This window comes from Dunckerocampus dactyliophorus, chromosome 12 (genome assembly GCF_027744805.1).
Source record: "Dunckerocampus dactyliophorus isolate RoL2022-P2 chromosome 12, RoL_Ddac_1.1, whole genome shotgun sequence".
NCBI lineage: Eukaryota > Metazoa > Chordata > Actinopteri > Syngnathiformes > Syngnathidae > Dunckerocampus > Dunckerocampus dactyliophorus.
Window position 1 is genome coordinate 13,463,758 of NC_072830.1, and position 25,763 is coordinate 13,489,520.

General features: G+C 40.6%; 1 protein-coding gene across 3 annotated transcripts in view; it reads right to left on the reverse strand.

Annotated features, from left to right (window-relative positions):
* schip1 (schwannomin interacting protein 1) overlaps positions 1-25,763 on the reverse strand; it is a 369,798-nt gene that overhangs the window by 47,689 nt on the left and 296,346 nt on the right. The window contains exons 1-2 of one of the 3 annotated variants that reach the window (XM_054793943.1): positions 23,852-24,301; positions 17,828-18,598 (exon numbers count right to left, since the gene is read on the reverse strand). In XM_054793943.1, coding sequence (XP_054649918.1) covers positions 17,828-18,598; positions 23,852-23,860 — 780 coding nt within the window. In that variant the 5' untranslated portion in view covers positions 23,861-24,301. Of the gene's footprint in view, positions 1-10,415; positions 10,562-17,827; positions 18,599-23,851; positions 24,302-25,763 lie in introns of those variants that run through there. The other 2 variants (XM_054793942.1, XM_054793945.1) reach the window with 2 other exon arrangements.

The following is a 25,763-nucleotide window of genomic DNA, read 5'->3' on the forward strand; positions in this document are numbered from 1 at the left end:
ACACAAATCAGTCGTGTTTCAAGACGGCAACAGATGCTTGTGTGTTTTTTTCATATAAAAATGCCACTGCTATTATATAATATGTTAAGATATTAGAGTATGTTTTTATCTAGAAAAAAGGCTCACCAAGAGGTGGCACTGAACGAGACTTCTCCCCATGTGAGCCTGAGCTTTTCTTCCTGTCACTTACACCACAAACGCCAGTGACCTGGACAAATGCACACACACCCACTTGACAAAAAGTTCCTCAAAGGTTGTTGGCAAGTTATCAAACAACGGAGGAGGAGCTATGATGCCAATTTTACAATTATAGTGATCAATGAAGTCGCTATTAAGCAAATAGCTAGCGGCACGCTTCACACATCGCAGTTAGAATTTCACTCTATCACAGTTTTCCAACAATAGAGTAATTAATAAATCATGCTGTTTTGTGGTTTATTACAGTCTATTAGTACAAAAATACACATAGAAGCAAATGTCTTTTGTTAGCTAAAGGAACCAATTTTAAGCATAAAAATGGCTAAATGAACTAAATTGCAAATACAAGGCATTCAGAAGACGCATTCAAAATGTGAATGTAGTATTCTACACTGGTCACTAGGTGTCAGTAATGTTAGTGTAATGTTGGGTGAGACACATGAGCACCAAACTTGATTGCCGAAACAACAGGCCTTTTTTTGCAGGTTTGAATTATTTCACACAAGGCACGGTAATAATAAAAATAACAATAATCATAATAATAACTTAGGCTACATTGCGGCCGTAACCCATGCCAAGCTAAAACTCAACTCAACACTTGATGGATGTGGAATGGAATGGAACACTGGAACACTTGAAAACGACATCACTTCCTGTCTGCCACATTAACTGCATCATACACTAGCACAATGTTGTTTTGAATGTCTTACTTCCTCTGATTATGTGTACTATATTGGGTAATAGGAGTGTAAAGGTGACTATAGGGGAGTTATGTCATGTCTAGAGGGCTCTAATGATGTTAAAAAGCGTATTCAGAAGGTCGTAAACAGGTTTTCTATGCTCTAACTACCAAAATATTCCATTTATAAAGAAGGACTCTTACACTTCCATTGCGGAAAAGGTCTGGAACCAATTACAGTACATGCCATGAACGAGGAATTACTGTATATCTTTTTTTATTGCACTCTACTAGTTGATATTTCACTTGTATTGAAATAATTTTTGTTTTAAACATGTTTTTGCAATAGCTGTCTTGAAAAAAAGAGGGGTTGTGTTATATTCGAGTTAGTATAGTATCTTAAATAGATGAGACAACACCCTGAAAACATCCAGAGTGGAAGGTGTATTAGGGTAAGCATGAAGGCAATAAAGCCAGCACGCTTCTCTTCTCTGAATACAAATTCCTCTTTGCAGCATTCATGCGCCACAACATACACACCATATCCATGAGCATCTCTGATCTATGCTTTGATATAGCAACCCCCACCTCCCATTACCATGGCAGCATTGAGTCAAAAGTTACCCCCTGCTGACCTGAACGTGGTTGTCAAGGTTACACTCTGTGCCAGGTGGATGGAAAGCAACATGTCCTGATTACTAGCAGAGAAAACAGCACTGAGCTAAAACTGTGACTGTAGCATGGAGTGCAACTACAATGGAGAAGTCCACAGATTGCAGTTTAGCCTCCCACACACACCTCAGTGAAGGGTGGAGTTAAACGCAAGAGCCGACGGAAAAGAGATCCATCACTGTATGCCGTCTCTCGTGTCGAATGTAAATTATGCATGCATGGAGTCGGGCGCTATGGCTTTTTAAGTGTGTCGCTCACTGTGAGGGAGTGTGGCAGTGTACTCTTAGCACCCGGGCGCCTCCTCTCATCCCACACATCCACACACACACACACACACACACACACACAGATGCAAGGCACTGTGTGTTTAAACTCTCACTGCGTGGGCGTATTTATAGATGCGAACAGAAAAAAAACGATGCATACTTAATGGTGAGTCAATTATCTTTGAGCGATACAGGATGAGCGAGAAGATGGTAAACTGCAACTGAGACATGTCAGCTCCTTCGCTATCATGACTTGCCAGCATCCAGTAAAGGACACGTTGGAGGCAATATCAGGCCCAACAAGCTTGCTGCCAAAATGGGTTAGTGCAGAAATCAATAGAAAGTTTGGTGCAGATTTTTAACTCGAAAACATTGATTTGTGTTTTTTTGCTTATTAGTATACAACAGGGGTGTCCAAACATGTGGCCCTGTTTTTGTTATGGGCCGCGGCACATTCTGAAGCAAAAATGGAAATATCAGCAGTAATTTTACTAGAATAAAGTCAAAACATTGACAAAAAAAAGATGTAATCTACTGAGAAAAAGTCGTAATTTTCTGAGAATAACATAACGTTATGAAAAAAAAATAAGGTCATTTTAGTAGCATAAAGTTTAAAATATTAAAGAAAAATATTTTTTGTTGTAATATTGTAAAGTTTGCCCTGCGATTGGCTGGCGACCAGTCCAGGGTGTACCCCGCCTGTCGCCCGAAGTCAGCTGGGATAGGCTCCAGCATGCCACACGCGACCCTAATGAAGAGAAGTGGTATAGAAAATGGATGAATGGATGGATGGATGGATGGATGGATGGATGCATATTGTAAAGTTGTAATATTATAAGAAACAAACAAAGTTGGAATTTGGGGAAAATTAGGTGGCAAAAAATAGTTATATTACAAGAAAAAAATCAAAATATTATGGGAGTGAAGACTGAATTACAAGAAGAAAATTTACAAGAAGAAAGTCGTAGCAACAGCACAAATGGGAAAAACTGTTGTAATTTTAGGAGAATAAAGTCAAAATATTAAGAGAAAAAAGTTGAATTTTTTTTAAAGAGAATTAAATATAAAAAAAGGAAAAATAATATCATTTTAGTACAACTTGGAGTTGAACTACTAGATTATTTTTTTTTATTAATTTGAACTGTCATTTTTTATGTTGTAATATTATGAGAAACAAACAAAACAAAGAAGAAAGTCGTAATTTTTCAACAAGACGAACAATTACCAAATTATTTAAGAAGAAAGTTGAAATAGTTGGAAAAAAACAGCAAACCTGGGAAAAAAAGAGCAAAGAGTGAAGTTGATATGAATAATATGTTTTCTCACCCATATGACAAATCTGAGATGCAGTTTTTTCTTGAAATGTACTGTATATTGAATATACATTTTAGCATGTCTACAGTACATGTGTTGTTTTACAAAATATCAAAGTGGCATCCTTTCATTTTTTCACTATGTGGCCCTCACTGGAAAAAGTTTGGACACCCCTGGTATACTGTATAAGAACACCCCTGGTATATAAGAACACCCCTGGTGTATAAGAACACTCCTGGTGTAGAAGACCGTGGCAGAACTTGAATGGGCTGAAGTTCACGAGGCCGATGAAGTTGGCGCATTAATAGAGTCATCAATGTCATATCCTGTCAACGTCGATACTTTGGGAGTAACCGTTTTCAGTTTCAGGCGTGCTCATCATATTTTTCAGTATAAAACCTCGCTGCCTAGTCCAAAGAGACGGACGTTAGATTTGAAACGCTGTTTGTATGCTGAGTTAGTTAGTGAGGAGGCTTACACAAACTGTCTGTACCATTGTGCAATGATCAAACTGCCTTAAAATAATCATCATAACATGTTATTTATGTCTTATATGTCTTATTTTCTCTTATTAAGTCTACTATATTGGGTAATAGGAGTGTAAAAGTGACTATAGGGATGTTATTTAATTTCTAGAGGTCTCTAATAATGTTAAAAAACATATTTAGAAGGAGGTAAACAGGTATTCTATGCTCTAACTACCAAAATATTCCATTTATAAATAAGGAATCCTACTTGTTGGAAATGTACTTATCACAGTCGGGTCTGGAACCAATTAACCGCAATAAATGAGGGGTTGCTCTAGTGGCACCAACTTTAGTGTATCACTGCCACCAACAGGACTGGACAGGAACAGTATTACATGCCATGTCACGATTTTCCTATCAAGGAAGTTGGGTATAACAACAAATCAAAACTTTGCATGTATCTTTGTATCCTGTTTCCTCTAAGAGGAACAGCTTGCCCACTGTTTTAGCTTTTTTTTGCCCCTTTTTCTCACTGTTTTTTGTTTTTAACTACACTTGCTTCCATCTTACTCCTCCTTCTCTTCCATCGCTTCGTGGCTTGCGGCCTCACCATCTCTCACAGCGGGGAGACGGCAGCCCAGATGCTTTTAGCATGCTGACATTTTGTGCCAGTGCAAAAACACTGCATAGCGAAGCAGGTTGGCTCAGTGTGAGGGTGAGAGTCTGGCGGTAATGAGCTCGCTCTGACAGGGAGGAAGAGTGTGTGTGTGTGTGTGTGTGTGTGTGTGTGTGTGATGTGTTCATCCACCAGGGTTGCTCTAATGAGGCCTGCCGTTGCTGGTGGAAAGACTGAGCCTGCTGTGACCACCAGGCTGTAGTAATACTTCACATTTGACGTGTGTCCCAACATGTGACTTACAGACTGGGTTAAAGACTGACAGAGTAGCAGTTACACATGCAGGTAGACACCATACTTCATGAAACAGGGGCTATGAGTCACAGCAGCAACCACGTGCATAAGCAAATGACATCACGTCAGCAATAAACATGATTGCTGATGATTCAGGCTTAATTTAATGCTTTAGTTTAAAAAAAATCAATGTTAAAGGTCCATTGTTCATCCATTTTTCTCTCCATTTGTTTTTTTTGGTGATGAGATGAAGGGAACAGATGAAGTGCTCAGCATGCTAGGGTACAACACACACACACCACGCACAGTACAACAACACTGACACCAAAATAGCCACCCTTTGCACGTGTACTAAATGTGATATAAACATGGCATATTGCCACGGTGTCCAAAGTGCGGCCCGGGGGCCATTTGCGGACATTGTAAAAATATAATTCAACAAGAAAACTAAACAAAAACACACAAAAAAAAACAACAGCAAAAATGGAAAAATCAGCAGTAATTTGACAAGAATAAAGTCAAAATATTAACAGAAAAAAGTGGTCATCTAACTAGAAAAAGTCATAATTTTACGAGAATACGGTCATATTATTATGAAGAAGAAAAATAACTAGGGCTGTCAATCGGTTAAAATATTGAATCACAATTAATCGCATCTGTCCATAGTTAACTCGTAATTAATCACATTTAATCGCAGATAGAAATAAGGTTTTATCGATAATAAGTAGGGGACATCTCTTTGTGGTAGACAATTCGATACGCAACTACAACGATAACTACATCAAATTTTATGTAAAGGGATATCAATTTTGGAAATATGGGCCATTATTAAAAAAACAATACAGTCAGAAAGCATATTTTAGTCTTATTATGTCTTATTATGAGCATATTAGCTCTTTACCGCAGCCACAAAGGTTCAGCAAATACAAAATGTGAGCGAGTGAGACCTCTCATACTGATATGTCTCACTGACACAAACATGTTATTTTGATTGCAGTGTCAGCTTAATGTAAGATGGCTTTACTGATGATACTAGTTTTAAATTCTAAATGTTTGTGAGCAGAAAAGTCTATTTCGGAACATTCAGAAGTGATTATTATTAAATATTTGCCACAATGCACCTTTCCTTAATGAAATGTACAAATGAAAATACCTAAAACACATGGACAATAGTCATAAATGCAACATTTAGTCCAAATTGGAAACTCAGTGTAATTTCATTTCTGTTTTAGAACACAGTTGTCCTTGTCTCTGTCTTTTTTTTTGTCCCTCTCTATTAATCGAACGAGAATAAACTGGTAATATTATGAGAAAAAAAAACGTCATTTTAGACGCGTTAAAATATTTAAAGAGTTAAAATATTTTTTTTAAAATATATGTTACTTTTTTATATACAGTATATGTTATTTTCTATGCCATAATATGAGTGACAAAACTAAATAAAGTTGTCATTTTTGAAAAATTTGGTTGGGGAAAGATATACTATTGTGATAATAAAGTCAAACTATCACAAGAAGAAGAAAACTTACAAGAAGAAAGTTCAAATATTTGGAAAATTTAAAAAAAGCAAACATGAGAATTTATTTGACAATAATAGTCAAAATATTAACAGAGAAAAAGAACAACAACAGCAAAACTGGAAAAATCAGCAGCAATCTTACAAGAATAAAGTCAAGATATTAAGAGAAAAACGTAAACGTGAATATAGTGGTAATATTATAAGGAAAAATAACATCATTTTAGTCGCATAAAGTTGAACTATTAAACAAAAAAGATGTTATTTTATGAAGTCCTAATATTATGAGAAACAAAGTTGTCATTTTTGAAAAATGAAGTTGTGGAAAAGTTAGAATATTGTGGGAATAAAGCATAAAATTATGGGAATAAGTCCATAATATTATGAGAAGAAAACTGGGGGCGGAAAAAATGGGGGAAAAAAGAGCAAAGAGTGAAGTTGATATTAATAATATGCTTTTTCACCTGAATGACAAAACAGAGATGCCGTTTTTTTCTTGAAATATATTTAACTTCTTAGCTTCTTCCTTTCATTTTTCACTATGTGGCCCTCACTGGAAAAACTTTGGACACCCCTGGCTTGCAGCTATATTTGTATCAGTGGATGTAAACACGCCATGTTTACGACCCACTTGTCCGCCTCACACACCCAAACACATACGCTATGATTAGTTGCAGAGACAAGCAGTGCCACATTTCAGCTCCACCCAAATTAAGGTTTATGTCCACACAGCTAAAAACACACGTCACACTGTGTGTGTGTGTGTTCAGTATTCCCGTGGTTAATGCGTTCCTGCGGTATATAAGTGAAAAAGCACTTTTTCAACATGTTCAAGTTGACACGATCTATCCCTTACTATAAAACATCCAACATATACTGTATATAAAACCTAACCGGCAAACTTTGAAACTACTATGCCAAATACTAATGATTAGTATTTCACATTCACAGTTTCAAAGTTTACAGGTGATCAAAGTAGCTGATATCACTCTTAAATAATTCACAATCCAATTCAATATGGCAATAAAGATAATTCCACATAATTCCACAATTCTTGTGTCCATAACCTGAGTAGTATGTCAGTCAAAATAGCATCCGGTTAGCATTTGCTGTCAAACATTACGGATATACAAGAAATAAAACTGATTATGCAAAAGACAATGAAGCCAAAGTCAAGGCAACATATTAAAAATGTTTCATCAAAGGTCACATTTTCCAATTCAACATGAAACAACAGTTTAAGAAATTGAAGTGTATAAAACACGCATTTCTATAGCGGAGTTCATGACGCCAAGCAAAGCCATCAAACGACATAACCAGCTGCTACAAGTGAACGGATAACTTTTGTCACAGATGTAAGCATCTTACCGCTGAGTTAGTTTATCCGTAATCAGAATAATAAAGATGAAAGTTGCATCTCAGTGTTGCTGGAGACATCTGTTCACCATTGCCAAGGGGGAGCGAGAGTGACTCAGGAGGGGATCTTGATGTCAGCTGACGGATGTCATATGACATCTACAAAGTGACGTTTATGCGATCGACCCGGACTACCTTCGTGAGCGACATAATGGGCACCCCTGTTGTAGTGTATACAGTATATAGAATATGTCATGTGTAGTCACTTGTGTTAGCAACTGCAGTATTGAGACAACAATGGCTGTGTGTTGAGTCATTTTCAGGGGATAGTAAATCCATACTGCGATACAAGCTGTACACTGACTACTGACTGAAAGGATATCCAAGATTATTTTGTATAGTATGGTCCCTTGAGAAGATATAACATCATGGTTGTTGAAATGTGAGGGGTGTAGTGGCTTTTCAGAGTATCAAGCTGTGATATCAGAGGGTGAATCATGGATGGATGAATCAGAGGGTGTGTTTTCGGTGACCCTCCGGAGGATTACCCGGTGTGTGCGTGTTGACGAGGAATGTGAAGGAGGTTTTTCCACAAAAACACAGCCGTCCCGCTCTCGGCAGGTTCATCAACCCAACCGCTCCTTGAGTTCCTCACGCTTTAACTCGCTGGTACAAAGACATGTTTTGTGTTTGTTTACCTGCTAAGAGGTGGCGTGATTATCAGGCAGCGTGTAAAAGTGCACTTTGGCACCAGATAAGAGCGGTTTTAGACTGCATCACTCACATCATTCACGCTGTACTGTATGTTTTCCAGAGGGTGCTGTTTAGAGCGCAGTGTAAGCTGTGTGAGAAACGTCAAGACAGTCCGACTTAGGGGGTCAAACTTTGGGGTAGCAACAGTGTCTCCAGGTGGTATGTTTAGCAAAAAAATAACAACTCAGGCAAAAGTAGGGGTGCATTATTATCATTTTTCATCAGGTGTAAAAGAGTTAACTTACACATCACAGTTTCAACATCGCTCCCTCACTCTATCGTGGTTTTTCAAAAATGAATTTATTAATAAATGATGGCTGTTTCGTGGTTGACTATGGACTATTATTAGTCAAAAAACAACAACTTATACAGTATGTAGTATTCTGGTCACTGGGCGCCAGGGATGTTACATCGATGAGACATTATCTTGCATAATATTACCTTCGCACCGCACGGAGTCAGCCATGGCATGTCCCACATAACATAGTAAAAAAAAGTTCTCCTCCCATTCCGTGTGGAAGTGATCATTTTTGGCTTTTTAAGCGGAGTTTAACACTCGCACGCATTTTGGCTCCGCATTGTCCCGCAATTTGCCGCAGCAATGCGTGTCATTTATTTATTTATGGCACCCCTGAAAAGAAGACTAGCTTGCGCACTGTTTACGCATAAGGCTCGCAATTCGTGACGGGAAATGGTGCGCATTGGCACGAAAAGACCACGCTCCCCGCACGACTTATTTACACCTCGTCAATAAGTGTTTATGTCTAGTGTACGACAATCGTACACGTGGCGCGCATTGTTCCTGCGTGGGTATGCGTTGTCATGAAGGAGTCGTGGCATTATTTGGTCCCATTGTGACCCACGTGACGCCACGCAACAGCAGGCATCAGCCCCTAGATTCATTAATTCCTCTATTTGCAAGAAAGAGACCTACGAGATGTTCAACTCCTGAGAAGAAGTTATCATTGCAGAAAAGAAATCTATATTATCTTGCAGCTGCACAAAGAGCAGGGCGACAAAAATGATATGACAATTCCCTCTGACTTGGAAAAGTGAACCTATTCATGTGAGTGAGGCACACTGCGATACGCTTTGGTATGCACCGCCCGCATTGTTTAGGCATAGATTGTAGTGTGTTCATGGCTAGTTTACAGAAATGATTACATTTCGAAATGTGGCAGAAAAAAGTTGTAATCTAACAAGAAAAAGACGAGAACACGGTCGTAATATTAGGAGGAAAAAATAACATAATTTTAGTCGCATAAAGTTGAAATGGAATATTATGAGAAACAAACCAAACTAAATAAAGTTGTAATTTTTGGAAAATTAGGTTAGAGGAAAAAGTTAAACATATGGGAATAAAGTACAAAAAAATATTTTGGGAATAAAGTAAAAAATATTGTGGGACTAAAGTCATAATAACACAAGAAGAAAGTTGAAAATAGTTAAAAAATAAAAAAAAATTGAAAAAACAATTTTATGAGAATCAAGTCAAAATATTAAAAGAAAAAAAGTCATATTCTAATGGAAAAATAGTTGCAATTTTACGAAAAGACATTTACAATATAATGAAGAAAAATTATGTCATTTTAGAGTCAGGATATTATAAGAAACAAACAAAACTAAATAAAGTTGTATATTTTGGAAAATGAGGTTGGGGAAAAACTTGGGAATAAAGACAAAATATTATGGGAATAAATTCCTAATATTATGAGAAGGAAATTTAGGCAGATTATTTAAAAAGAAAGTTAAAATATTTGGAAAATTAGAAAAACAATAACAGCAAAAATGGGGGAAAAAGAGCAAAGAGTGAGGTTGATAGTAACAAAAGACTTTTTCGCCTACAGTACTTGTATATGACAAAGCTGAGATGTAGTTTTTTCTTGAAATATATAACTTCTTAGCATATGTTGCTTTGAAAAAATATCTAAGTGGAAAAGTTGCCATCGCTGGAAAAACTTTGGACCCCTCTGCTCAATGCCATTCAAAATAGGTGCTGTGCTGTAAGCGTGTTGCTTATTTGAAGAAGGATTCAAACACACGTGTGCTGCATATTGCCGGCTCTACTTCAAGTCCAAGTATGCACACACGGCTTGCGTTTGTACATACAACCTGAGCAGACAACGTGCCCCAATAGAAGAATGCGTAGCCTGAAGGCTGAAGACGATCTTTGGCAGACCTGTTGCCCAACTATGCCACATTTTGCAAGCCGAAAGCTACAGAAATGCATTTCAATCAGTGTTTCTGGTGGTTAGTTAATAGAAGAGGCCATAGTGTGCTGTACCTGAGTTAAGTGCCCGGCTCTCTGTGAGGAATCCAAGGTTAAAGCTAGATGAAAGATACTCCACATTGACAAAAAAAACACCACCTGTGCCAGCGCTGACTGTCTGTCACCATGAAGGGAGCAGATATCGGTTACTACAATAAGGTGAGTGTGTGTATGGACTAACAAGAGACTAACTTCCCAACTCTAAGACAGAGGCGGTGCGAGACCTGGAGGGCCGGGCGTGTTTCAGCTGGTAGTGCACACACACACACACACACACACACACACACACACGCACGCATACACACACACACATACATACACAGAAAGAGCTGTGGTTAGCTGGCAGGGCTGAAGATAAAGTCTTAGGGGGCCTCTCCACACCTGCCTTGCACCCTCATTTTCCACTTGGTTCCCATCCTGACATATTCCAACCTCCATATATAGAACATGTGGCGTCGCCTGAGAACTGAGAGTAGTTGTTATGTTATTACTGTCGGGAGGTGAGCCCAGTTCTTCAAGATAATCACAGAGTTGAGTGTGTTTTTTCTCCACTACAGCCTCTCTGCCTTTTGTCTGTCTCGTCCTTTCATTTTTCTCTGCTCTTTTATGCTTTTTCCGTCTCCACATCGCCTCTACTTTAGCTTTATTTTAGCTCTCATGCTTTATATGGCATGCTTGGGCATCATTTTCCGGCCATCTTCTACAATTGCTCACACGGCACAGAGAAGACACCTCCAAGAGGCAGATGACAACCCCAAGGCGGGCACAATGACCATTATGTAATATCATTCAAGTCTGCCACATACAAATAAATACACCGATTAAGAGTCTTGAAGAAGTTCAGTTAAGACTTTTGCATATTACTACTTGTGTTGAATGGTAACCCTCTTACACTATATGGGGCGTTATGCACACAAAAGTTGGGCGATCATTTTGATATACCGGTATACTGGTATTAATTCTTCCAATGATAAGAAAATGACTTATACCGGGACACGTCATCACTTTAAATGGAAAAAAAAGCAGAGTTGATGACGTGTTTTTCCTGCGCCACGGTGCACTGTACTGGCGCATTGTCGACCACAACATGATCCGGCGATGGCAAAAGAGAGAAAACGAGCACGGCTGAAGGCAGAGGAGAAGCAAAGACTATAGACAAATAAATTGTTGCTAAATGAGGAGGTACAGTACCTGTGTAATATGGAAGTGGTTTGGTTTTGATAGAGCAGAAGTGGAGCAAGAGACCATAATATGCAAAGTTTGCAAAGCAACGGTGATGGCAAAATGTAGGAACACGACAAATTTGTTCTACCATCTCAAGTGCAAACACAGAGTTGAGTACGAAGAGAGAGTCAGCGAGCACGTCTACACTTACCCAGTCAAAAATACAAAACGCTTTCGCTCATGGCCTCGTTTAAGGCCTTGACGATTTAGCCAGCACATGCCTGAAGTGATCATTTTGATGGCATACGTTGAACTGTCAACGTTTTTTTCAATTTTGGGCATATACATAGCGTATTCATAACGAGTTCGACGTATACATGACGTATTAGTAACTTATATAGAACGTTTCTATAACTTGTAGAAAACTTATACCAACGAATGCGTAGCGTGTTGCCAGCATTCACAACTTATGTCCAACGCCAGTCTAACTTATGCAAACCGCACGGCAGCGTATGGTCGACGATCACGTGCCTTAGCCTATAAAAAGGCTGCCACTTGATGACTCAAACCTCACTAGACATCGCAGTGTCAACATCACCATTGTGCCGAAGAAAATTTCGAAGACCTGAGCCAACGCTTGCCAAGAAGAGAGCCAAGAAGATACAGTTTTGTCTCAAGGTATGTTGACATATTACGACTTGTGCGTAACTTACAAATAACGTGTGTGAACGGGCGTCAATGATCGCATAACTTATTGCCCGCGTATGCGGCACGTATGAATCATACGTTGACATACGTCGAAAAGTTTTGTGCATGCACAAAATTTTTGGACGACTTGGACGTACTACGACGTATGCCGGCGTGCTTCAGCGCTTATACAAAACTTACCCATAACTTATTCGACGTACGCCAGCGTATTGGCCAAATTTTTCATACATTGGTACGCTGGCTAAATCCTGAAGGTGTGACAGGGCCTTTACGACAAGAAAAGTAAACAATGGCGTGAACTGACTGATGCAGTGTCATATTATTTAGCCAAAGACATTATACTCCGTCGAAAAGGACAATATTTACTGTATTACTGTTTTGCAATTTGCAGTTGCTGCTTAACTGCGTACTTGAATTCTGAATACGCTGCACTGATCTAGTTTGATAGACACTAAATGCACTTGCTGTATTGTTACCAATACATCAATAAACGTGCTTTACAATTTGAGACACGCGTCTTTAATTGTATGGGTTAAGATTTGTAGCTTTGTATGCAAGACTTTTGATACAAGATTTAATTATGTCGTCATATCGTGATGCATCACAAAAATATTGTGATACATGTTAAGGTCAATACCGTCCAACCCTAATGATTACTATAGGAAAACGCACAGTAATAGCTAAGCATTATGAAGGAATTTAGACAAAAACTTATTTGACTTACTTTTTCAAGATAACATATATCACTGGTGAAAGTTAAAGAGGATGAGACACCTTCTTTAAGGATACTTTGGATGTGAGATCGAGTACGTTGGTGGAGCCCTAGCAGGACTTCCAGTAGCACGTAGGTGGGTTTCAAGTGAGAGAGCAGCCGGCGATCGCGGTGTCTTCCATATTAGCAGTCTTCCACCGCTAATGAAGGATGGTCATCTCGTCCAAAGAATTCAATTATTTTTGGGGTTATTGGCTTTAGACTTCTGACTGTCACACACGTACGGGCGAGTGTCCAGCGTTTTTGGCTACATTAGCTGCCTTTGCCTGGAAAACTCACCAAACTCCATCAAGTGTTTGTTCTTCAAATGCCGTATGAAATTAAAACTTTTTAGCGTGCTACACAGGTGAGTTATTTTTTGTGGCGTGTTTTGCATGGTTCAAAATTTATATCACTCACAAACGACAGGTAGACATGATTGTTTTGAGTTTTGGAACGCCTGCGCGGTGTGAAGGAATTATCTGCATATGGCGATCACGTGGTTTTTCGCGGAAATTGGCCGATTTGATTGGTGGCCGATCGCTCGGAGCATCCCTACTTATGTCACTCTTTTACAGCAACGTAACATTCATTATATGCATTCAATATGTTTTGATTAATAGACCCTAGTCTACCATGAAACAGCATTAATTCATTTCTGAAAAACCGTGGCAGAGCGACGGAGTGATAATCAAACAATATTCAATTTTGCGAGTGATAACATTATTGCATATTTCACTGTGCTGGATGGTTTTCTTCTAATTGCAGTGCATTAATACTTTTTGGACAGGTGTGGTGCTGCAGGTCTCAGCGCAGGCGTGATTATTAGCACGTACGGTGAAACCACTGGTTGGTTTTAACCGTGAGATAAAAATGCAGCCTGGAGATTGTTTTCATGCACGGTAAGGAGACAAGCAGGTAAATGGAGAACGGCCTTTCACCTCAAGGTTGCCTCTGAGGAATAATATTATTGTTTATATTTCCACAGTGTAGAGCTTAATGGAGGGTTGCGGGGGTTCATGTCCCAACGGGTTGCTCTTGCCTGCCACGCGCCTCGAGATCCCATTAGGAAGAAATTACAAAAAGAGGCCAGTGGAGACCCTTCTGACCCCACCCAGAGCCTAAAGGCAGACGCTGAGATTACAGCAGCTAAAACCACACCCAAGGTAAACACACCTGCACCCAGTACGACTACTCTACTCTACTTCATTCATACAAACTTGTTTTTTTGCACACGTAAGCCTTTTCTTGTTGCCATGGAGACATGGACATCAAGGAACAAAATGACCGCTACAGATTAGAAGCTTATGGGCTCCTCTGTGTCCATACATTCTGCAAAACATAAAGATATCCCACTGGGCCCCCCAGGGTAGATCCAACACACATACACACACATACACACACACACATCTTCACTCCATACACGAACAACCACATCGTCTGGCTGCTTGGCCCCAACAGGCCGGGTGTCTAAATATTTAACAACATTTTAAAAGCATCCCTCCCCTCCTTTCCTCACTTCCCTTCCCTTTGGGTGTCCGCTAAATCCTGCCAATTCCAGGATTAAGACATTCACAAGCCCCTTGGTAAAGGAGAAGAAAATAATGACCATCCATTACACTTTCTATCCCTGCTGTTCCTTTCATGGATCAGACAGTAATGTTCCTGTGAAAAAATATTTACGTTTTACATGTAACCTTAAAAATGAAAGCATAATATTTCTAATATTTGAACTTTGATTTAAAAAAATGTATATATATATATATATATAAATAAATATTCTTGCCTGTGCTCTGCATTTGGTACCACGCCACAAAGTGTGTGCCTAAACGGCCGCAAAACTGAGGTGCTCCCTTTAGATATAACATATTTGAAAAGTTTGAGTGAACAACAGCCGCTTGTAATTAAGTGTGATGGTGGGTTCCGCATCCAAACCTGTTGACAACCACTTAAATAGAGGATCTTTGACGAACATTTTTGCAAGACGTTCTTAAAAACAAGCGGTGTCATTCTGTCTTTGACTATCATTTAGCCCAAAGCGCGGCCCGGGGGCCATCTATGGCACAAAATATAATTTAACAAGAAAACTTTAAAAAAAGAACAGGTGGCTCAGGTGGTTGACTCCAGTTGCTTATCAGCATCACACTGTTCAAAGTATGACCTGTTTGGGTGACATGGGGGCTGGAAAAAGACTTGTTCTGCTCATGTGTGCACCAGGAGGCTGAGAACATCTCTATCTGGTTTGTCTTGTGTGGTGATGAAGCCTCTCTTTCTGGAGGTTTCCCTCCATGAAGGTCAACGATACCACATGGGATATACGAGAAAAAGAGGCGAGCATTCCTTTAATTACAGCATTCCATGAGCCAACCTTCCACAGGGGCAGCAAGTCACACAAATTGAGCCACGTGGCTGAACTACTCCAACCTTAAAGATATCATCTTCTTCTTTCCGCTCCCTTTCCTCTCTCTTATCCCCCTCCTCACTTCTCCCACTGCATTCCTGACATGCCTCAGGGAGGCAGGAGTCTGACACACACACACACACACACGCACACACAATGGCACTGGCTGCAGCCATTGTCAGCGTGCACTGAGGAAAGAAAAAGGTCTTTGCATAGCAAAAGGAGCGCAGATCTGCTGCTGCATTCAAACGACCCATTCAACATCACAAAGTGCTTATTTGCACTGCATGCAAGCGCTGTGTGTACAAATGTATTTATCGTGCTTCTTCATTTTAGATGACATCCTTTTGCAGCCGTAGAGAAAACAAATCTACTTGGGTTTGGGATTTAAACTAACTGGTCTCAGGAGACTGAAGCTAAGCCATAAAAACCTGCAGTTCTTGTGGCAGGAACACGGGCCTCTCCGCCTCTCTGCTGGCCTGCCAATGCAACACTGCCATCTACTGGTAGAAGCACCACATGACCATGACAACAAATATACAGTACATGCTTCCAGTTTCTTCGGTGCAAAAAGTTCAAATCTTTTGGCTCAATTGTCATTTCTCAGTGTAAGATGATACGTTATTACAGGGGTGTCCAAACTTTTTCCAGCGAGGGCCACATAGTGAAAAATGAGAGGATGCAACTTTGCCACTTTGATATTTTGTAATGCAACACATGTAGCTATGCTAAGAAGTTAGATATATTTCTAGAAAAAACTGCATCTCAACTTTGTCTTGAAAAAGCCTGTTATTTCATTTTTGCTGTTTTTTTTTTACATGTTTTAAATATTTTAGCTTCTTGTAAATGTTTGTCTTGTAATATTATGACTTTACCGCCATCATATTTTGACTTTATGCCCACAATACTATAACTTTTCCCCAACCTAATGTTTTCAAAATTACAACTTTATTTTATTTTGTTTATCTCGTATAGTTTTACGACTTAAAAAATAACAACATATATTTAAACAAAAATATTTCAACTCTGTGCTACTAAAATTACGTTATTTTTCCTCATGATATCATGAGTTTATTTTTGGAAAATCTCAACTTTTTCTTGTTGGAATATGGCTCTTTTCTCGGAATATTTTGACCGTATTTCTCGTAAAATTACGGCTGTTTTGTTCATTTCTGCTGGTGTTGGTTTAAATTTTCCAACTATTTCAACCTTCTTCTTATCAATTTTCTTTGCATAATATTATTATTTTATTCCAGTAATATTTTGACCTTGTTACCATATTATAACTTTTTCCACAACCTCATTTCCAAAAGTTACGACTTTTTTGTTTGTTTCTCATAATATTATGACTTTAAAAACATAATGTATTTTTTGTTTACTATTTCAAAGTTATGTTACTAAAATGATTGCTTATTTTTCCTTATAATATTAAGACTTAAGAATTATAACTTATTCTTCGAGGAAAAGGCTTCTTGAGACGTCATCTGTACTTCTGTGAAGAAGGTGTCGGACGTTTCGCTCCTCATCCGGAGAGCTTCGTCAGCGAACTAATAAGTGCTGGTAGCCTGGTAGTTCGCTGACAAAGCTCTTCGGATGAGGAGCGAAACGTCCGACACCTTCTTCACAGAAGTACAGATGACGTCTCAAGAAGCCTTTCCCTCGATGGACAACTCCTGTACGACCTACAAAGATACAACTTATTCTTGTTAGATTACAAATTTTGTATCAATTTTTTTCAAATTGAAATGACCATGTTCCATTTTTTTGTTGTTTTCTTGTCAAATTATATTTTTAGAATGTGCCACGAGCCATTTAAAAAAACGGGTCATGGGCTACAGATGGCCCCCGGGCCGCACTTTGGACACCCCTGCATTGTTACCTTGTGCCGACCAACAGTTACATTATTCCATAAATTCACCAAACAGGGCTAAGTTCTGACTCTTCATTCTTCCAGACAAACTCCACAATATTACAGAGAAAGGATGCTGCTGCACCGCAACTCTCCTCAATGTCCCAAAGCTTTTGCCGAAGTGACATCCTTTCACTTTAAGATCATGCTCATCACACAAAGACCAAACCTGTCAGTTTTATCAGGTCCTCACTTATTTCCTGTTGATGCCTTTATACAGACACACGGAGCAACAGCATTCCCGCAGCCTTCCCTTCCCTCCAGCTGTGCGGCCCCAACTTCCATGGCGGTCAGGTTAATAGCCGGACCACATAGCTTAGCGCTACATTAGCTCTCTAATCCCTGTTCTTCACTCCAGCTAACCCAACCATGTGTATCTGGAGTCCATCTGACACAGATAAGTGTCGGATTAAAGCAGCCCACCACAGCTTGGAAACACAGAAGGAAAAGTCTGTGATACACACTTCATGCATGGAAAAAGAAAGCACACTCACTGAGGTGTAGCTGGTCTTGCCCACGTTGTGGTTCTGGTTGTGATTGAGGTTTTGGTTCTCCTGCTCTCGGCACTGCAGCCCTGCCAGGTGCCTCTCCAGCGCTGCCCAGTCCATGGTGGGCAGAGTCTCTTCCTCGACGCTGTCCTCCTGTCTGTAACCCCCCATACATCCTACCGTCCCGGCACTGTCTACTCCACTGCTGCCCCTGCCAGTGCTGTGGTTCCCCCTGCCTTGACTGAAGCTGTGGTGTCTGCGCTTGGCAGTCCCTGTGAAACCCCCCTGTGGTGTACCAGGGGAGTGGAGCTGGTTGCTGCGGGGCAAAATCAGATTTCCATTTTGTTTAAGTTCCTCTGGGACGGCGGTGATGGAGGTGGTAGTGCGTCTGCTGGGGGCCGGGAGGGGCGGAACAGTCTTCACATCCTGTAATTCTTCGCTGAGGCTGTGGCTGTTCTTCCTGTAGCCCTCGCTGACCTCGTCGGGTCCCGTGACACCTCCTCCGCCTTCCTCCTGACCAGGAGCCTGTGGGGAGGCGCAGTCGTCTCCGTACTCACTCTCCCACTCCTCTATCACTTTCTTCTTGTACTCTTGGTAGTCCTCGTCCTCCTCATAGTCCTCTAGGGTGACAAGGTCCAGAGAAGGGGATGATTTGTAGCCATCCAGCGTGGCCAGGTCAGGAGAAGGGGAGCAGGGAGTAACCTTGTTGGAGTTGGACTCTGAGCTGGAGCGACTGGATGCATCGCTCCCCAAGTCCATGCCATCCTCCCGGTAATCCTGCAATGTCAGAAGAGAGGCCATATAGTGTTAGACACAGGGCAGAGGAAAGGATGCACAGTCATGACTGTAAATGACATGAGCCGCCCCCCCAGGGGTTGTGCTCAAATAGCTTTGGAAGACATGTTAGCAGACATCAAATTCAGATACCCTCAAAGCTTTATAATCATCAGACAAATGGTCGATGACTGACGGACAATTACTAATTAGTTTTACAGATTTAGTTTTACAGATTTACAGATTTACAGACAAATTTTACAGACATGTGTTTGTCAGTCCCCTAAAGGTGAGTGCCACATTTCATGATGATCCGGATAAACACTCCTACAGTTACACTGGGTGTTGTGCAGAGCGCATTGTGAGTAATTGCAAGTCAATCCGACTTGGCATCAAACAAATTGTATTTGAGAGAAAAGTAATAGCACAGACCACACAGCAGACGTGCATGTTTTGACAAATGTACTCCATGGGGATAATTACTGGATTCCAACGTAACTGTTTGGGCCAAAAAGGTACAAAGATACTGTAATCCCTCGTTCATCGCGATTAATTGGTTCTGTGATTTCCGCAAAGTAGGATTCCTTAAATGTAATATTTTCTCAGTTAGAGCATTAAAAAAACTGTTCATGACCTCCTAAATCATTTTTAACATTATTACAGCCCTGTAGACATAAAATAACACCCCATAGTCACGTTTACACTCATATTACCCACTATAGTAGACATAATAAGAGAAAATAAGACATATTAAACATACATAAGACTTGTGCCCGTGTGTGTTGCTGTAAATGTGTTCCGGTGCCAGGAAAGGGGAGTGGTGGGTGGACAGAGAGTGATTCAGTGATTCAGAGTTGAGGTTTAGCTAGGCATGAGTTATGGCCGCAACAGCCACTCGTGTTCTTATTAGGGATTATTGTGCCTTTTGTGCGATCGAGCCTGGTGCTTGAGTATGTCACCAAACACCACAGTACCATGACTGACACCTAGTGACCAGTGTAGAATACGACATAGTCGCTGCGTCTTTGAATGCATCTTCTGAATGCCTTATGTTTGTACTTTAGTTCGTTTAGCCATTTTTGTGCTTGAAAATGCTTAATTAAGGCCAAAAATATGTACAATTGTATTAAATATGCATATTTTTGACTAATAATAGACCGTAATCAACCAAGAAAAAGCATGATTTATTATTTAATCCATCCATCCATCTTCTACCGCTTATCCGAGGTCGGGTTGCGGGGGCAGCAGCCAAAGCAGGGAAGCCCAGACTTCCCTCTCCCCAGCTACTTTGTCCAGCTCTTCCTGGCGGATCCCGAGGCATTCCCAGTCCAGCTGAGGGACAGTCTCTCCAACGTGTCCTGGGTCTTCTCTGGTCGGACGTGGCCTGAACACCTCCCCAGGGAGGCGTCCGGGGGGGGCATCCTAACCAGATGCCCAAGCCACCTCATCTGGCTCCTCTCAATGAGGAGGAGCAGCGGTTCCACTCCAAGTTTCTCCCGGATGAAAGTGCTTCTCACCTTATCTCTAAACGAGAAAACTCATTTCGGCCGCTTGTACCCGCGTCCTTTTGGTCACGACCCAAAGCTCATGACCATAGGCGAGGGTAGGAATGTAGATCGACTTGTAAATTGAGAGCCTTGCCTTTCATTCCAGCTCCCTCTTCACCACAACGGGCCGAGGTAGAGTCCACTTCACTGCAGGCACCGCACCAGTCCGTCTGTCCATCTCACATTCCATCCTTCTCTTACTCGTGAACAAGTCCCCGAGGTACTTAAAGTCCTCCACTTGGGGCACGATCTCATCGCCACCCTTTTCCGGGCGAGAACCATGGACTCGGACTTGGAGTTGCTGATACTGACACTACTACTGATTACTAATTAATATATTTTGGAAAAACTATCATAGAGTGAAGCCGCGAAATTCGAAGTGTGGTGGGTGCAGGACGACTGCACTCCCAAAAGTCAAGTGTCAATGGTACAAAAGCAATAGAGGACTCTAGATGTGTCCAAACTAGAGCAGTGTTTTATACTGACATAAAATATGTTCCCGAGCTGTAAACGTCAGGTAAAAAAAACACCTTTGACAAGACAGTAGGGTACAAGGTACCATCTGTGCTAATGTACCAAACAAGACTACTGTAATTGCTGGACTCTTTGTGCCTTTTTCAGTATCAGCAAAGTTAACAAGCGTACAAAAGCAGTAGAGAAGTTACACTGCATCCTGATAGACCAATCATCCTTTTCTGTGAGTGAAAAAAAAACAGAAAAAAGAATAACAAGACTACATCCTTCGTCAAATCTGGAACTCTCATAGCACTTCCTGTCCGGCATGGACTTCCTGTCTGCTCATAATGTTGCAGATCTACAGCATCTTTTGGACCACTGATCACGAGCTTCATCTCACAGTATGGCCGGCCCACAGGCACAAAAGTAGAGCGCTACAATGGTTTCTGGTGAGTGACAGACATGTTGGCACACACACTGACATGAACCCGAGCTCTTGTGTGTAACCTTGACTGTGTGTGCTCCCCCCGTGCAATCACGGCATGACTGATTACTTCACAGGTAATGAAAATGTCTGCGTTGTTTACAAGAGATCTCCACCTGACCTGACCATCAGTCAGGGAGGCGGCACATTTCTTGCAGCGCAACCGTAAATTTACGACACTCAGAAAAAGAAATGATACATGAAGACCTCTCGCAGGTGACACCATCAATATATGATTAGTCATAATTTCTTACCAGTATACATCAGTCTTTGGGTTAGTCATAAGTTCTACCAGTATACATCAGTCTTTGGGTTAGTCATAATTTCTTACCAGTATACATCAGTCTTTGGGTTAGTCATAATTTCTTACCAGTATACATCAGGTCTTTGGGGACTGCACGCCGGCCAGTACATTAGGTACACTGGCACAACTTTTTTTAAGCAAACGCAGAGATGTGCTGTGTACCTCATGGCCTTGTACATCTGCATTGCCCATGCATACGTTGTTGATATTTGTCATTAAAGCATGTCACACTCTAAAAAATATTATTAGTCATTATTTCCGACGAGTTTAGCAATGTGATAAAAGCTGCTTTAAATGTAGAAAATTGTGGAAACACCTTCTAATATTCTGAAATGCATTTCTCCTTTTATTGCATCTAAACCAGGGCTGTCCAAAGTGCAGCCCGGGGGCCATTTGCTGCTTTATTTATTGGCCTGTGGCACATTCCAAAAATATAATTTAACAAGGAAATGGGAAAAAAAAGGATAAATCAGCAGGAATTTTACAATAATTAAGTCAAAATATGAAGAGATAAAGCTGTAATCTAACGAGAAAACGTCATAATTCCATGAAAGAGTCATAACAGAACACGGGTGTCATACTATGAGGAAAAATAACATCGTTTTAGTAGCATACAGTTGAAATATTCAAGAAAAAAAACTTTTTTTAGTTGTAATATTATGACAAAACAAACAAACAAACAAAATGAAGTTGTAATTTTTGAAAAATTTTATGGCGGAAAATGTTTTCTATTATGGGAATAAAGTCGTAATATTAAGTGAACAAAATTTTCAAGAAAAAAGTTAAAATAGTTGGAAAATTGAAATAAAAACAGCACAAATAGAAATAACAGCTTTAATTTTATGACAATAAAGTCAAAATATTAAGAGAAAAAAGTCACAATTTTACAAACATTTCATTACAAATTTAATATAGATACATATGTGTGTATTTGGAAAATTAAACATGAAGTCAATAATTTACAAGAAGAAAGTGGAAATAGTTGAAAAATTAAAAAAAAACAACACAAGTGAAAAAAAAACAGCTGTGATTTTATTAAGTCAAAAGTGAAGAGAAAAGAGTCACAATTTTACGAGAATAAACTCGAAATATTAGGACGAAAAATAATCTAATTTTAGTAGAAGACAGTTGAAATATTTGGAATTTTTTTAAGTTATATTATGAGGAACACAGAATAACAGCATAAGAATAACAGAATAAAGTTGTCCCACTACTGTGGGAATAAAGACAAAATATTATGGGAATAAAGCCATAATATTACGAGAAGAACGTTCAAATAGTTGGAAAATAATAATAAAAAAAGCTAAAATGAGAAAGAGCAAAGACCGAAGGTAAAGTTTCACCTATATGACAAAACTGATATGCAGTTTTTTCTTGAAATATATATATCTTATTAGCTTAGCTACATGTGTTGCTTTACAAAATACCAAAGTGGCAAAGTTGCATCCTTTCATTTTGCTGTTTTGCGAAGTTGCAAGGCCAGATTTTTGAGATGAGAGTGCAAACGCGAATTGCCCATATAGATATTGTTGATAATTGTCATGAAAGCATTGCAAAATGTCACACAAAACCTCCACATGGGTGGATCCCTGGTGAGAAAACAAGCTCAGGGTTCACTCATGTTCGGCAGTTAACGTTTTACAGCACAAATAGGGCGGCTGTCACATTGTACGTACAGCAAGGCAGCATATTCTTGTGCTGAAAACATTACCGAGGTGATCATGAACCGCACCACACAGTCACCCAGTGCCTATATGGTGCTCCCCTCCTCTTGGACGTGTATGCCTTCATGCATGTGCTGCAAAAACAATAAATCAACCCGGCTTTTTTGGCTCTCAAAAAGTGAGAAGACCGCTTTTGCAATGCTTTCAACGCGCACACAAAAAGTGATAATCCGATTTGTGCCGACTCAGAACAGAAGCGGCTTGAAAATATGAGCACGATGGTCACATGAAACTACAGTGCAATATTGCAATCAGTTAAAGTGCCTGTTTATGAGAAAGAGAGGCATAGGGCGGGAGAGGGTGAAGGGGGGGGAGGCGCTGCAAGACGGCATCCTGGAGCCGTAAAGCTGATCCGCGGCGGGATTAACGAACACCATGCACACAAACACAGCCTGGATTTTGTTTAGCCAACAAAACAAGACTGCATGTACAATGACAGCTGCACCGAGCCCCCCCTGTTACCAAAATGGGGGGTGATGGGGGTGTCGTTGCAAAAACCCACTGAGTGACGTATGCACTACACCTGTCATTATTCGCTAATTTCAGCCTAATTTGCAGAGTCATTCACCGTACAGTAATGATGTAATGTTCCCTAAAACTCCCCAGATGAACCCGACACCCTCACACCCACCCCCTCCACTTCACATTCAGTGACAGAAACGCCCATACGTGCCATAATGAACACCAACACAGCATTTCCCGGCATGCACGCAGCCTAGCGGTGTTGAATTTTTTACTCACTGTCATCATCTTGTAAGATTCCCCTCTCCACGTCTCAGGACATCGTTAAAGTGTAAACAAATTCACAGCTATCCCACTTGGCTCCCAAAAGCAGCAGCAGCGGCGGCGTCAGATGTATCCTTATTAAGGGCGGCTGGCGGTGCCGGCTCGGCCACCAAAATGACAGACAGCCCGAGGAGGAAGAGGACATCTGTGTCCGGGCATTGCTGCGTGCGTGTGTGTACGTAGGAGAGAAATGTGAATAAATAAATAAGGAGGATGGTTTCAAATCCAAAGGGGTGACGACAGAGCTCACTCTTCTTTCAACCCTCCGCGCGTCCTCATGGAGTGGAGTGGTGGTACGTTTAAAGGCTGCTTACAAGTTGCAATCCTGGTCCTTTTAAACAATCACACTCAAGCTCCTTCTACCTGTAAAAGCCCGGCGTCTCTGTGAGAAAGTGACGACACAAGACTAGCACTGACCTTGCAAACGGTAGAGAGGGAGAGAGAGAAAGAGAGAGAGGGAGGGAGAGAGAGAGGAGGGAGGGACAGCTAGAGGAAACTATTTGGTGAATTATTAAACACTTCTTATACTGTTCTGAATTTAGAGTCGCCTCTAAGTCTTCAGATGCAGAACCTGCCTCACCATATCCACTGTTTGCATTCAACTAGTCTCCATTGCATTTGCAATTTTGAATACTGACAAGCATTAAAGTGAAATAGGCTTTGATCAGCTGATCAAAAGTTTACTACCAGAGCTAAAAAAAAACCTGAAACCCCCCTAAAATAGAAATAAAATGTTGAAAAAAGGAGTGAGTAAAAAGTAGCTGTGCCATTCTTGTCAATCAGCTAAAAAGTGAGTTTGGGATGATGGATACCAGTTTTTCCAGGAGGCTAGTGGGAATGTTACTCCAGGTGGTGAAGATGGCTTCACGGAGGGCATCCACCGTCTGGAACTGATGTCCATTTTTGTAAACTTCCCTTACCCTCCATCCCCAAATGTTCTCAATTGGATTTAGATCAGGGGAACACGCAGGATGGTCCAAAAGAGTGAGCTTATTCCTCTGGAAGAAGTCCTTTGTGAAGTGCAGTGTTGTCCTGTTGAAAAAGCCAGTCATTACCACACAGACGAGGCCCTTCAGTCATGAGGGATGCCCCCTGCAACATCTCCACATCGCCAGCCGCCGTTTGACGCCCCTGCACAACCTGAAGGACCATTATGGCGCCCCCTCAAAACATCTCAGGTGGGATCTTCTTGTCATGCCAGTGACACTGGAAGCCCTCAATGTTACATTTTTTCTCATCAGAGAATACAATTTTCTTCCACCTTTCAATGTCCCATGTTTGGTGCTTTCCTGCAAATTCCAAACAGGCAATTTTGTGGAGTTGAAGGAGAGTGTTTTTTGTTCATAAAAGCCTTCTCTGACAGATGGGATCCGATGGTTACTGGACTGCACTCGGCACCAGTAACAACCTTCATTTGGGCCGAGGATGGTCGGACGGACAGCCAACCTCAGCAGCAATGGCGTGCTGAGAGAGGGCTCGCTTATGCAGCTCAACAATCCCACCGCGTTCAACGAGAGAACGTTTTTTGCCTTTGCCATCAAGAAATCATGACAGTGTGAATACATGACACCAAATCATTTTCAATCCACATTTTGGCCAACATTTTGCCTTTCGAAGGCAGTGTGGTCTTAAACGTTTGATCAGCTGATGAACAGCCTATTTCACTTTAATGGTTATACTCCAAAAACTTTTAGTTTCACTCCCATTTCCTCTTTTTCTATATTGAAGCTAGAACCCCTTTAAGATCCAACAGTGCAAAATGTGAATTCATGCCATTTTGGTCTCTCCTTGCACATTTGTGGCTCATCGTGGGTACTCTCAGGGTGTGTTCACACTTATAGTCTGGTACTCTGGTCTGGACAAAACA